This window comes from Poecilia latipinna, unplaced genomic scaffold, assembly GCF_001443285.1.
Source record: "Poecilia latipinna isolate Pla-1442-1.1 unplaced genomic scaffold, P_latipinna-1.0 Scaffold263, whole genome shotgun sequence".
NCBI classification, from domain to species: domain Eukaryota; kingdom Metazoa; phylum Chordata; class Actinopteri; order Cyprinodontiformes; family Poeciliidae; genus Poecilia; species Poecilia latipinna.
In genome coordinates, this window is record NW_015112879.1 from 400,545 (window position 1) to 414,458 (window position 13,914).

The window sequence follows — 13,914 nt, forward strand, 5'->3', positions numbered from 1 at the left end:
CCATTTCAACCAAAGGTTTGTAATGCGCTTCCTAACCAGACCTCCAAAGTGTCCGGTCCATAACTCTTCAACCCCAAAATACTCAAGTTGGTCCAAAATATTCCAAATGCAAGCAACATGCAAGCATAATGAAAAGATCAGTTTAAACCCTAAATTGTGTTGGGGTGTTGATAATTTGAGTCTAATAAAATCCTCTGAGGTCTGTGGCTGTGACAGGACAAAATGCGAAACAGTTCAAGAGATGTGAATATGTTAATCTGAAGGTCAAAGTTTTGACTCATGTAAAGCATATTTCTCATTCTGATATTTTTAGTTTTTTCTATATTAGATGTTGCAGACAAACTGTATGATTTATCCCACATTTTTTCATCAATATTAAGAAATTATTGACTTAAAACACGCTCATATATCTTGCAAAAGTTACTTGTAAGTTTGTTTTGTCTTGTTTCAAGTGTACTAAGATATTTGCTTTAGAAACTAGACCAAAATTAAAAGATGTAGTTTTTGCAGTGCAGGCCTTTAGTGTGGGATTTCCTTCACATTTGACTCACCATGATGTCACCTTTCAGCAACAAGGCCGGTTCGATGGACACACACAGTCGCCTCCCACCAGTGCCTTGAAGGTCACTGTGAACAACAATGGCTTCAGAAACAAGACGGTGTACGCAACGCTTCTTTTACTGCTTAACTTTAGAACAAATTGGTCAAATGTCAATGCTTATCTGGTCCATCAGTTGGCCTTTCAAGAGGAAAGCAGACTCACTATATGCCTGAAGTGTAGACCAACTGCATGGACTGATAGATCTTCAAGAAGGGGTGGTAACCTAGGAAGAGAGATAATTTTAGACTTTGTGAGCATTATCAGCGTCAGGACAGAGGAATGCGCTGACTTCCATCCACTCCTTCTGGACCTGATCATCAGATTAAAGACAAACAGACAGACATGTGTGTGGGTAGAGAGCGAACTCAGCCGACTATGGCATCTGCATTGAAAACACTGCAGCAATTCCACTGGGAAAGTCTGTCAGGGCCAAGACAAACATCACATCCAATTATAGGATGTGTCTCTATATGAAGGGACAGCAGATCAGGGACAGGAGGTACTTCTTGGTTCCGTTAAGAATTTCCTTACAACAACTGAACCTGGAAGCATAGTTTCATAGAAAAACATCAGGATCTTCAGGACATCAATCATCAAAACATAAAGTCTCTCCCTTTTTGTCCTGAATCACATATTCAAATTATGACGCAGCATTTTATTTTGGCAGCGAAAAAACTTCCAATACATTTCATGCTTTTGTTTCTCCTGACTTTGAGGCTTTTTGCTGATGTTCTGTCTGATATAGGATTTTCATGAGGGCGGCCCCAAATGTACTATAAGCCTGGCGGGCCACCAGGCTACACTTGGACCCCCCCACCAGGCTAAGTGTCATTTGTTTATTTTAAAAAAGGGGACCAGTAGTGTGAGCAAAAAATAAGGATTAAGCTGGATTTGTAGTTTACACATTGAACTGGGAGCAAAGCAGTGCCCAATTGCATGGTTCCTGCACCTGCCCCTTGGGCTCACATCTTATATTATGATGCCTGCTTGTGCAACTCTAAATTTTGGTAACTTTAAACATTTTTAATACAAAGAGATAATAGCCCAGTAGTGGACTAGCACCTAGCACCCCCCAGCACTAAGCGTAGCAGGTTTTTTCCCAGTTCATGATTGTTGAACAGGGTTTCAAGAAAAAAAGAAAATCTATTTTTAATAGTTTGGCTCCATACTAATGAAGAAATGTACCTCCTTCACCCTGGAAGTTGGGAAGTGATGGGATAAGAACTTGGTGGAGGAAGAGAGGGCTGCTGTTCATCTTTATCGTCCCAGAGAGAAGGCCTCCAAAGTAATAGATATACCTGGGAAAAAGAAGTGGACATAAGAATCAGGAAGAAGTAGGAAAAAACATGTATTGTTGCCAGGTAACTACTAGTATTTAAATGTTTGGTACAGGAAAAAAAAAATTCCTGGGCTTAGTTTAAATGTTTTCTCAGTTCTTGGGCTACAGGCATGGGGAAACAGCTGCTTCTACCGACAAAAACTTCTTTCAATGCATTTAGACGGAAAAGTATGATCTGCTGCTTTGGTTTAGCCTATGTGAAAATCTATTTAAAAGCATGTGGTTTGGAGTGTGCAAGTGTGTGTGATAAAACCATGCCAGGGCAGAAAGACATCAACAATGATTTTAGGGAAGCCATCACTGATGCCTGTCAAACTGGGAAGAGCTAAAAGCTATTTGTAAGCAATTTGAAGTCAATTCTACAGTAGGAAAGATTATTCATTGGTGGTATCAACCCAAGATTGTGAATATATGGACTTGTTTTGCAATCATGGGGAGTTTGTGGTCATTGAACTCATCTATATGGTGTCTGACAGCTGAAGCTTGTCTGAAATTTGGCCAGGTAAGCAATAAAGTAATGTTGGGCCATAGATTCTGCTCAACACGAGAAAGGAGAATATTTTAGCTTTCTCTAGTAAGAAAGATTTTAGCATAGATTGACAGATTTTTTTTAGCTTTCAGTGGTCAGCACACTTGCCCTAAAGCTCTAATTACAAAAGTTTTGATTAGCACTTCAGCTAACCCTCCTTACGTCCACATTTTACTGCTTTAGCAATAGCTCCCCCTAAATGCTGTGTTTGTTAGCAGAACTAATGTTTATGATTAGTGCGTTAGGGTTAGCACAGCTAACATTTTAGTTAGCTGTACCCAGTTAGTATTTCTAACCCAAGGAGGGTAAGAGAAACAAACAGATGACATAGTGATGACATTACTGTCAAATGACACAACCAACTGTAAGTTGAAAATATTAATAATCAAATCAAAAACCTCTCTGATATTTTTCAAGCTAAAGATACCACAGTCAAACAAAAAACTGAAGGTCAGAAGTGGTTTCCTTTTCCTTTTTCCGCCAATCGGATGCATTCATTAATTTGACGTATGCTGCTGGACACCAACATCCACCCGCCCCACTGCATCCTCCCTACTTATTTCCTCTTAGATCATCCTGCGGCCAATACCTGTTTTGGGACGGCTGCAGGGAAGAGGACACCTTATCTTCACAGAACTTCCTCATGGCCAGAGTACTGAGAGCCTGGTCCGCTCTGTACACAGATGTACACACGCACACACACACACACACACACACACACACACACACACAAGTGCTTTGAGTTAACGGTTTCCATCATGGAGCTCCAAAAAGTACATGGAAAGGATACAGCTGGCATAGAGAACAGGATAAACTGGTTTCCACTGTTCCTAAAAGGAATCCAACACACTTAATTTATTAAAGGGGACCTATTATTCTTCCTTAAACAGGTTAGGATAAGTCTATGGGCTAAGTAAAACATGTTCATTCTATTTTTTACACAAAATCATTCTTAGATAATTAAATTTCATTCTGGTTTCTGCTTTTTTTGAGCTCCTTTCAGAATAAGTTGTTTGAGGGCCAGCAGCTACTTATTTAAGTCCAAATAATCAGCTGCTGGCCACGCCCCCTGCCCTCAATTCGATGTTTTTACAATCGCACGTGAAAATGTCTCCAAACAGAGGCATACTTATACAACCGTACATCTTTGAAAAGTAGAAGTAGAGCCTCCTGCACAACCAACAGGAATGCAGAATGCATGGATAACAACATTTGTGATAATAGCTGAACAAACCCTCTGGAGCTCGACTTTGGTTGCTAGGTAATAGGCTCAGCTTCGCTGGGGTTGCTAGGTGAAGGACCTGCTGATTTGTGGCGTTACATCCAAAAGGTCTTTGAAATGGTACATATAACAGACACCAAAAAAACATTAACTAATTGCCAAAAACCAGCCAGGATGATTTTCTTTTTATGCACTTAGGCTATTTTCAGAATCAGCAGAGACCCAAATAGAAGCACAAAAAACATTCAAAATTAGTTTTCATTTTATAGGTCCCCTTTAACAAAATAACAAGAAAGTCAACAGGAAAAAAGCCCCAAAAACTTAATAACTGTAAGAAGTCCTTAGATGTATTATGTACATTCCCCCATTTAAAAAGTTTTGAATCATTTCAAACTTTTTATATGAATAATCTGGCATGTATCATCAGTAATCTGGCTGCATTAATTTGAACACTTTAATGCTTTGATGAAAACTATTCATGATTCCTTTTGATTCTCCTTCAGTCTTCTGGGGTTTCATGTATAAAAGAGTGCACTGTTTTTACACAAAAAATTGGCACACAGACAAATTTTGAAAAGTGCGGCGCACAAAAAAAATTCAAATGTATAAAGCTGTGAGTATGTGCATACCTGTGCACCTGTCCTTTATAAATCCTACTTTTGGCTCACATTTTCACGGCAGGTAAAAAGTTTGCTTATATTTACTCAAACATTTATGTAATGTTCATTTTTATACATGCTGGCTTGTGCGTAAAACATGGCGCCGCATAATTTTTGTGCATACGCACATATTATACATTGTTGATTATGTTGAATCTCATTTATGGATATAAGATTCTCTAAGTGGATTTCCTGACTGAGATGTTCTCACAGTCTGATAGATTTGGACAACTCTACAACATAGAATGGTCAGATATTACCAAACCATGATGTGGGATGCTGATAGATTAATTTGAAAGAAGACTGAATGCTGAAACTGAATCAGTGTGCTTCAGCAATACATCAGTTTAAGGGTGTGCATTACTTATACAACTGGAGTATCAAACTTTTTGTCTTTATTTCCTCTTAAAAGGTTTATTGCTTTAGTTGAATGTCATGTCATCTGTCATTGTCCCAGGACTGTGTACACTGTAACTAGATATGCACAGTTCAATCCTATATATTTTGACATTCTGTTGACTTAAAACATAGATATTTTAATGACTCAGAAATTCAGCAGTGACGTTGCACCTCCTCTCCGCTCACACTCACCCTGCAGAGATCTTGCTGTAGTGCATGTAGGCTGCAATAATCACGCCCGTTTTCCCTTTGTTGCCCTGTTGGGGGAGAAAAGAGAGAGAAATACATAAAAAATCATCATGAACTGATCTGACCTGACTGATCTGATCGAGGAAGCGGTTTAGCTTCCTCGTGACTGAAACGGCTTATAGGATCTGAAAATTTGAGGTATGATCTTGATTCTTAGATTCAGGGATGCAAAGAAAATGGAGAGCAGACCAGATACACGACAACATGGAGAAATGTGCGAAGGCTGCTGAGCTGGAATTAAAAAGCTCCCTGTGGCGTCTTTTTCACAGCAAGAGCTCCACACTTCCTGACACATTCCAAAGACATTCCAGCTCCAAATTCCAATTGGGACCCCCTCCAGATACCAGCATAAGGGCCCCTTTAACACAATGAGCACAAATTAAAGTTCATTTTGCTGCGTGCCTCTCTCTTGGTGGAGAACTTATTTCTTTTATTATTTTTTTTACTGACAGCAACTCAGTTTTCTTCTTCCCTGGCGTGATCTGCAGCTGATAGATAATTTCCTGCAGCTGGAATGTTCTGGAAAATCGGGAAGGCTCAGGAGTTCTCTGGTTTTTACTATTTCAATTCTTCAGACCAAAATCAACAAGTAGTAAAAATAAATAAATAACAAAACTTGAGGGAGCCCAGTCGTCAGCACCAGAATGAACAGGTTGTTTTGAGGACAAGGATTTTTGTCGACGATACGTTCAATGTCCAGTTAGTTTAATCCAAACTGACTTCATATGTAACATTTTTACACCAGGATTAGCAACCAGAGAGATTAAGCCATATTAATGCTTTGTGAGAACGAAAGTAAAGGCCCATAGCCATATCACAGGTCTGAAATCAGAAACTTTTTCAAGGGTTTGATCAAGAATTTAACTGTTATCTAGGTAATTTTTCAGAATACATAATCTGAAAACCTTCCAAAAATCTTTCCAACTTCGTAATATGGACAATCACTTATTCCAGGGCCAGAATGATAAGAATGTGGGCCCCTGGGCTGGAACTGGTTTGGTGCCCTATCCACGACAGCAAAAAACCTTCTAATAATGCAAGTTACAATACATCAGTGGGTAATCCTATACATGAATTGGTGCTTGGTAGGTTTACTACATCCCCTGACCAGTAGATCCATGTTGTTCCCAAAAAATGACTGTAACGTCATCATTTTCAAATAACTGAGGATTGTTTGTATATAAAAATTGGAACTCTGGGCAATTACCTCAATAAGCCCTTTCTAAAGCCTGGCCCAGACTCATCCAAGCTTCCCTGATTCTTTTTCAAAAACGACCATATATCTTCATCTGCAAGATATACATGGTACAAAGCTTGCATATGTACAGCTGCAAAGCAGTTATTTTGTTCCAATCTGACAAAATCAGATGAAGTTTCTCCTGTTGTTGGGTCGTGTTGATTGAGCTTGGCAGGTGTACCAATCAGATGTTAATCAGCTGCAACTCATCAGTTCGCTGCAGCTCCACCAAGAATTCATTAAAGATTTGGATTTTGAATCAGACATAATGTTCCTGATATCTCCAGCTGGTTGAACAATTGTCCAACCAGCTAATCAGGCTCATCAATCTATATAGGAACGCTGCGCCAAACAAAGCAACAGCCGCTACCCACAAACATATCTGTATCTCTAACTTTCAACCTCTTGTTCACAGATTGCTACTGTGGAATGTAACTCCAAATTATTTGGGAAAATTTTGCCAATTCAATAATTTTTCTATGGGGCATATAGAAAAATATTCTTTTGGATATATATATTTTTAAATATCCAAAAGAAAATCAGCTTCAGAACCTGAAACACAGTTGCTTCAATGCTACTTGACAGGCTATTGTAGCCTGCAGATATTAGCTTCTGCAGTAGAGATATGACATCTTTATTGATAATAACGTCACAGAACCTCACTTCAATAAATCCAAACAAACCTTTTAAAGCTGGGATAATGTGTCAGAATGCTGTCAGAAGATGGTGACAGTCTTAACAAATGGGTAAAAAGTTCCCTACTGCAGACTTAAGAGTTAAAGGAAATGAAAGAAAAATGATCCTGATTTTAAACTACCTCCATAGACAGACATAGGAATTTTCACTTTTTTATTTCAGTGTTTTCTCTGTTCAGTTCAAGCCACTTCCTATGTGTTGCATATACAAATGCATCGTTCCGGTAACCTTCAGTCGGCCTTTCAACATGCAGTTGATTTATCAGTTCCTGTGAAAGCAAATCAGTATGAAGCATACTCTTTAAATCAGCCTTCTGCATCTGTGTTAAGAGCCTGGGAAACATTGGCATGTCTGAGAGAAGCCCTCCCTGAACTCTGACCTTGCAGTGAAGGACCACCACGTGCTGGGGGTCAGAGGTCAGCCAGTTCTCCATGGCCTTACATATGGCACAGATCTTATCCAGCGGCGGGGCATGGAGGTCAGGCCAGCCAAAGTCGTGGACCTGTAGCACGGTGGAAACATGACAAACGACAAAGTGCGAATTGAGAAGATTAAGCGAACAATTGTTGGACTATTGGAGAAGTACACGAAGAAGAGATCTACCTTTGGGTTTAGTCGGGTGATGTCATGGCGTCTTTCAGAGAGGTTCAGGAGCTGGAACAGAAGAGAGGGTGTGATGGAAAAAACAGTGGACCATCCTGGATCATCTGGATGATCCAGGAGGGCCCGCTGAGGGCCCGCTGAGGGCCCGCTGAGGGCCCGCTGAGGGCCCGCTGAGGGCCCGCTGAGGGCCTGCTGAGGGCCTGCCTCATGTGGGCTGCTATGTGTGGTCGTGATCTATATATTTTTTTTATCTGCTGTAGCTGCAGCGTACATGTCAAACTCTATTGTACAATAAGCTGCATAAACTTGAACATCTGTTCAGACCCCACATTTGTTAGATGAAGGGTCTGAACAACTCGCTGGTGTTCCTCACCAGAAACTTGTCCTGATGTTTGGATTTGAGCATGGCGGCCACTTCCTTCAGATTGAGCCGGTATCTTTGCTCTTCCAGCTTTGGAGGGAAGAAGACAGAAATGATCCTCTCGGTGATGTACGTCAGGTCGAAGTCGTAGTGGCGCTCCATCACGCGCTCCATCACACGGTCCACACTGAAGCTCCTGGTGAAACAGAGGAAAAACAGAAGACCAGACCCGCATGATTATTTCAAGGCTCTTTATTTGCATTAATTCTCTTTGCATGAGCTCACTTGGTCAAATAAGCTTGTACAAGATCCTCAGTTCGCATGGTGGTCAGACATGAATTTTAATAATTCACACATAGGAGCTTCATACTCTATCAAAATGAACACAAGTCATCAAAGTTTTGATGTCCTCTAGTACATTGAAGGAAATCAATGAGACTGATTTTACCTCGGCAGGGTGTTCCTCTGTTTGGTGTAGGTTAGAGACTTGGTTGATCCCTGTGAAGAAAACAAACACACATGGCCTTTCCATCAGTTGTTCCCAACATCAGTGATTACAGTGCTAATTTAGGCTTTTTGGATATAATGGTTACAAAATTTTAATGAAAACTTAGGCCTAAGCTCAAATGTCACAAAGGGGAAAAAAACTTTTCGGTCAGAAACTACAACTCAGGCTGCTAGTAGAGTAGTAATAGTAATGGAAGTTGTTTAAACGGGATCCAAGAAAACTGTATTTAGCTGAATATTTTACTCGTCTTTTGCAGTTGCTATCTGCTGCTTCTTAACATGGAATTCACAAAGCACTAATTACATGCTGGAAGAAACATGTTTACCAGGTTCAGCAGATTTTAGCAATTTGTTACCCCTGCGTTAAAATCGGTAATCTGCAGCAAAGTGTGCATTCATGACGTTTAAAATTTGTTGCCTTTAAGCTTTTTTGTAACTAATTCAGTAATTATTCAAAATTATATTTAAAATTCCTAATGGCACTTTCTGCACCATTTGAAAGAACATTTATATATTTATCTGACGTTTGATGAAGGTAGTCAACCTGTCAGTTTATTATTTATTTTACATTGGCTGTTCAACTCCTAATTGCACTGACTGAAAGTTGTGTTGTTTTTAAATGTTTGGCCAACCTTGTGAAGCTGTTGATGCATTAAGAGTTCTGTACTGGTGCAGAGGTATCAAATAAATTAGCAATTTAGCACATTTACGTCTGTATTTAAAAAAAAAAAACACATTAAGTAAATTCAGCACTATTTTTCTGATCGGTATTGGTTGAAACTAAACCTCAGGTATTGATGTCAGAATTGGAAGTGAGAAAAGTGCATCGGTCCACCCCTAATCCAGTTGTGAATATTTAGTTCACATCTAGATTATTTAGTTCACATCTGGACAGTGGGAATAGTGAAAATGACTAAGGGGTGAAATAATAAATGTGAAAATGTGCTCACCATGTGTTGGTTGTGTCGAGAAGGAGCTGTTCCTCTACGCTGCTAGGAGGAACGGAAGATGAGGTGATTGGATAAAATGAGAAAATGGGAGTAAGAGTTAGGAAACAGGGTAAAGAGAGGCAACAGAGGGGAGGAAAGGGGTTAGAGGAAGAGGCAAAACAGAGGAAGGAAAGCAGAGTTAATTAAACAAATAGACTCCCTAATGGATAAACACAACTACTTCCTACAGCAACATCAACTGCTTCCCCCACCTCCCAAGCTGGAACTTTTACTGCTCTCCAGAAGTGAACCGAGCTCAAACCGAGCTGAGGGCTTGGCTTCCCAGAAGGAATTCACCTCTAAACAAAACCATGCAGTGGTTTTGAAGAGCCACACTTCCCAACTGTGGATAGACGGAGTGGGAAAACCTCTCCTGTACATATAATGCTTTTGAGGAAAAGAAAGTATGCGCAAAGGGGACTCACCAGATCATTGGACGGAGGTGGGATGCATGCAGACGTCACCTGGAACACACAAAAACAAACACATGAAAAAAATAACCTGACAAAAAAGAAAAGATCTTTGGCGCTCAACACTAGAAAACATATGGTTGAAAGCTTAGACATATTTTAAGACAAGTGTTTCCCTTCAGAATAAACAGAAAATATTTTTAAAAATGGTGTGAAATTTTTATAAATGTAGCTAGGTTTTTATTCTTGAGGTTAAATAAGGGCACCATATTTAGGGTAACTTCAGTCAGGCTAAATTACTACATTTGAAATGGAGGGAAGAAAAACTTTAAAGTTAGCCTGATGTTTTGGAAGAATGTTACAAAATTCCAAAGGACGAGACAAATTGTGTATGTTTTATTTCATTTCTCTAAATTGAAATGAATGGTAGCAACATTTCAAAACAAAAGCTGTTTTACAACAAGCTAACCTGTGCTAATGAGCTAGCTTGTGCTAACAGGCAATCTTAATTCTTCACTATTTGTCACCTTTATATTTTGGTTTATTAGATTATTTCAGAAAAATGAAGTGTAAGGATTAGGATTATTTTACACAATAAATGTCAAAATTTGGAAACTCATCCAATATAATGCAACTGTAAAAATAACTGAATAATTCTAATCTGTCATGATCCGTGTTTCTGTGTGTTTATTTTGAGTTTTTTCTGTGTGGTCCTATTCCCTGTGAGTCTCTTCCCCGTTGATCCCAGGTGTGTCTCGCTCCTCTGATTACCCTCCCAGTGTATTTAGTCCCACCTGTTGTCTTTGTCTCTTGTCGGCTCCTTGTCTAATGTTGTCTTATGTCGTGTGTGTTTGTGTGCGTTGCGTGTCGCTCACAGTAGAACTGATAAGTCCTGTGTCGACCCTGCTCTCGTTTCCAGTCTTGTATTTTTCAGTTGCTTCCGGTATTTAGCTGTTGCTAAGTCTTCTGCCGTGCTGCCTGAACCGGACTGTTTTGAGCACTTTCTTATTAAACTTTTCATCATCATCTCAAGCTGGGTCCCTGCGTTCGTTCTCATCATCACAAAACCGCCACTTTATGACATAATCTAGTTCAGAATTTTTGTATCGCACTAAAATAGTTTAGTGATCATCTGAAGCAGAAATGGAAACACAAACATGTGGAGCATTCAATAAATTAGAATATTGTTGAAAAGATAATGTGTTTCAGTAACTCCATCACCAAGTGAATTACATGACAGATTAGACAAGACTGATGTTTTAACACCTTATTTCTCTTAATCATGATGATTTTCTGCTAACAGCTAACTGACTTAAAATTAGAACATTACATCAGACCAATAAAAAATATTAAAAGTGGAATTATGTGCTTAACGAAATGCATGTTTAATACCTGCTTAAAGGTTATTTTCAAAAGGTATTTTTAATCCAACAAATTAAATTCATCAGGACGAATATTCAAATTTATTGAATCCGACTGTAATTAACTGGACAGATCTGAAGAGTTTAGATACAGAGTTAAAAATCATATTTACACATCACTACAGGAACAACTTTTTACAAATCAAACATTTTAAATTAAATCAGACATTTTGAATGTACTACTTTGTGGTAGCTAAGTACTATAGAGATTGTTTTTAAAGTGCTTTATAAATAAAGTAGTAGTAATAAAGAACAAGTGGTTTCTTAACTTTATTGAATATATTTAGCTTAATCAGTTTAAATCACTCACCCAGTGTTACAGCGCAGGATTTTTTGACCGTCAAATAATTAAGACACTTAAAGTGTCACATCTACATTTCTCAACCACTTTGAAAATTGAAAGAACGCTGAGCACAACTGAAAAAGAGCAAGAGTGTTACATACAAGTATAAATTATGCTGAAGAGCCTGTTTGCTAAATGTGAAGTATGTGCAAACATGGAGGCAAATACAGGGAAACACAGCTGGAGAGGAGACCCACGATCAGAGCAACGTGTCTGATTCCCATGTTCTCTACGGCCCGACAGGTCAGTGAACCGTAACCAAAGGAAACCAGAGCTAGACAGCTAGCTCTAATATAGAGGGGCTGACATCCACAATCACACTTATGTAACTCATGCACACTCAGTCTCACTTGTGCATGCGCATGCAAACACACGTGTGTGCAAGTTTCAGCCAAAGGGCCCGTTTTGGACTGTTTATTTGGATACAGGAAAAGGGCAAGGGTTTGTCTAGATTTCATTGTGCACAGAGGGGAAGTTCCTGCGGCCCTGATCCTGGGGGTGTGTCGCCACGCAGGCAATCTGAGTTAGCCTCTCTGTTCTCCTTTCTTTCAACGTGGGGCTCAGTTGCTCACTGGTGCTCCTACGAAATATCTGACATCAACAGGAAAGCTGAGGAACTGATAAAGAGCTAAATTCAGAGACGTGTCATGTTCGATGAAAGTTGAAGCAAGAATGTTTGTCTATCAAATGATTAATTTGACTACGTTTCTGTATGAGTGACTATGAGAATAGATGCTCCTTTTCAGCAACCACATGGGGCTGAAGTTAAAATCTGTCAATCGTTTGTCCTCAGTATCTTTTCATGTGTAATCTGAATGTGTTCTGCATCCTTTGAATGCTTTCAAACTTTAAAATACAATTTAAGGTATATGAAAAATTAATGCCACCTAATTAATTTTCACAAAAAAGTCACAAAAATCATCTGGTCTCATTATAACCCATAGATATTTGGTGTGGAGGTGTAGTTACACGCCTCCTTCACATTGTAGCTTTTTACGTAACGATTATTCTGTCTTCAGAAAACAAATTTGACTGTAAGATAGTCCAGCACCTCACTTTTCACTGAACGTCTGACGTAGACAAGTTTCTTTTCATAGTCTACATTATGTCAGAGCTCCAATTATTGTAACTCATGTAACCGATCGGACTAGTTTCATTGGCGATAATGAGTTTTTATCGACACCGCTGAGCTTGTGAACATTTTGGTCTCATTTTCTCTTTACCAGGTTTCCTTTATTTCTCTCCTCCATTTCTTCCTCTTCATCCTTCTCTCTCAGTGCCCAGTCAAGGGGCCTTGTAAGGGTGGCTACAGAGAGCCAAAAAAAACACCCTCCACCGCAGCAGATTCCATCCCCACCGGCCAACACTTACGCACAAACTTCCTGTTCACTGAACCTCCACCCACCCACCTCTCTTTAACGCTGCTCTTTTATCCTCACCTCTGTCTCCATCCATAAATATCATTCCTCTTTTCCTGTTTCTTAACCTGATCACAACATTTACCATTTCTGTCTACATCCCAGCTGGCATGTGTGTTCTTTAATGTTTCTGGGTGTTTTGGGTTTCTGTTGCCTTATCTTCTTTTTTTCAGGTTTCACCAATGTTTTCTTCCCCAAATACCCAAGAATTCTGCACATTTTTCTTGCCGAAGAAAAATTGCATTTACAGACTTTAAGTGCAATTTTGGCAAATATTTCTACAACGGTTGGGATTTAAATATGGAACTTGCTAGAATTGCAGCTCTTATGGTGGCAGCATGTTGGAGTAGCTCAATTTAATTTCCATTTGGCATAAATGAAGTATTTTTGAACTGAATTGTAAATCAGAGATTGGATGGATGGGAAGTTAAAAAAAAAATGATAGCAAGACAGATGGACGAACAAATGGACGAACTGATGGACGGACGGACGGACTTTTCCAGACCAGAGAACCCTGAATACCTCTTGTAATTTCCTTCTTCATAACCTCTATTTTCTTTTTTTTTTTGGGTCAATAAGTGAAAAATTCTCCTATCTTAGACTTTCTTCCGCTGCTTTTCATCTCCAGATTCCAATATTTCCTTCCCCTTTCCTCACTTCATTTCTCTTCTAATCTGCTTCAAACAAAATGCTTCCCGTTTGTCAACTCTCCAAATTTGGACCCGCCTTCTTCCAACATTCTCTTTAGGTTTTCATTAACAGACTAGAGTCAAGACTAACTCCAACCTGCTCTGGATTTACTTTATCAGATACTTCAATCCAATTTCAAGTAATGTGATCCAAAGTACATTTATTCATTTACTTCAATATTTGCACACTCAAATATTCATCCTACCTTCCTTCAATCAGGTTAGTCCAGGTGGATAAATCT

The 13,914-nt window shown here is 39.2% G+C and overlaps 1 protein-coding gene across 3 annotated transcripts in view; it reads right to left on the reverse strand.

Moving 5' to 3' along the window:
• The window catches only part of tns2a (tensin 2a), a 49,988-nt gene that overhangs the window by 19,921 nt on the left and 16,153 nt on the right, over positions 1-13,914 (reverse strand). For 2 of the 3 annotated variants that reach the window (XM_015033309.1, XM_015033307.1), the window contains exons 3-13: positions 9,817-9,855; positions 9,353-9,391; positions 8,344-8,393; positions 7,908-8,091; positions 7,535-7,585; positions 7,311-7,433; positions 4,942-5,006; positions 3,059-3,142; positions 1,787-1,899; positions 764-824; positions 552-627 (exon numbers count right to left, since the gene is read on the reverse strand). In XM_015033309.1, coding sequence (XP_014888795.1) covers positions 552-627; positions 764-824; positions 1,787-1,899; positions 3,059-3,142; positions 4,942-5,006; positions 7,311-7,433; positions 7,535-7,585; positions 7,908-8,091; positions 8,344-8,393; positions 9,353-9,355 — 810 coding nt within the window. In that variant the 5' untranslated portion in view covers positions 9,356-9,391; positions 9,817-9,855. Of the gene's footprint in view, positions 1-551; positions 628-763; positions 825-1,786; positions 1,900-3,058; positions 3,143-4,941; positions 5,007-7,310; positions 7,434-7,534; positions 7,586-7,907; positions 8,092-8,343; positions 8,394-9,352; positions 9,395-9,816; positions 9,856-13,914 lie in introns of all 3 variants that reach the window. The other variant, XM_015033308.1, reaches the window with a different exon arrangement.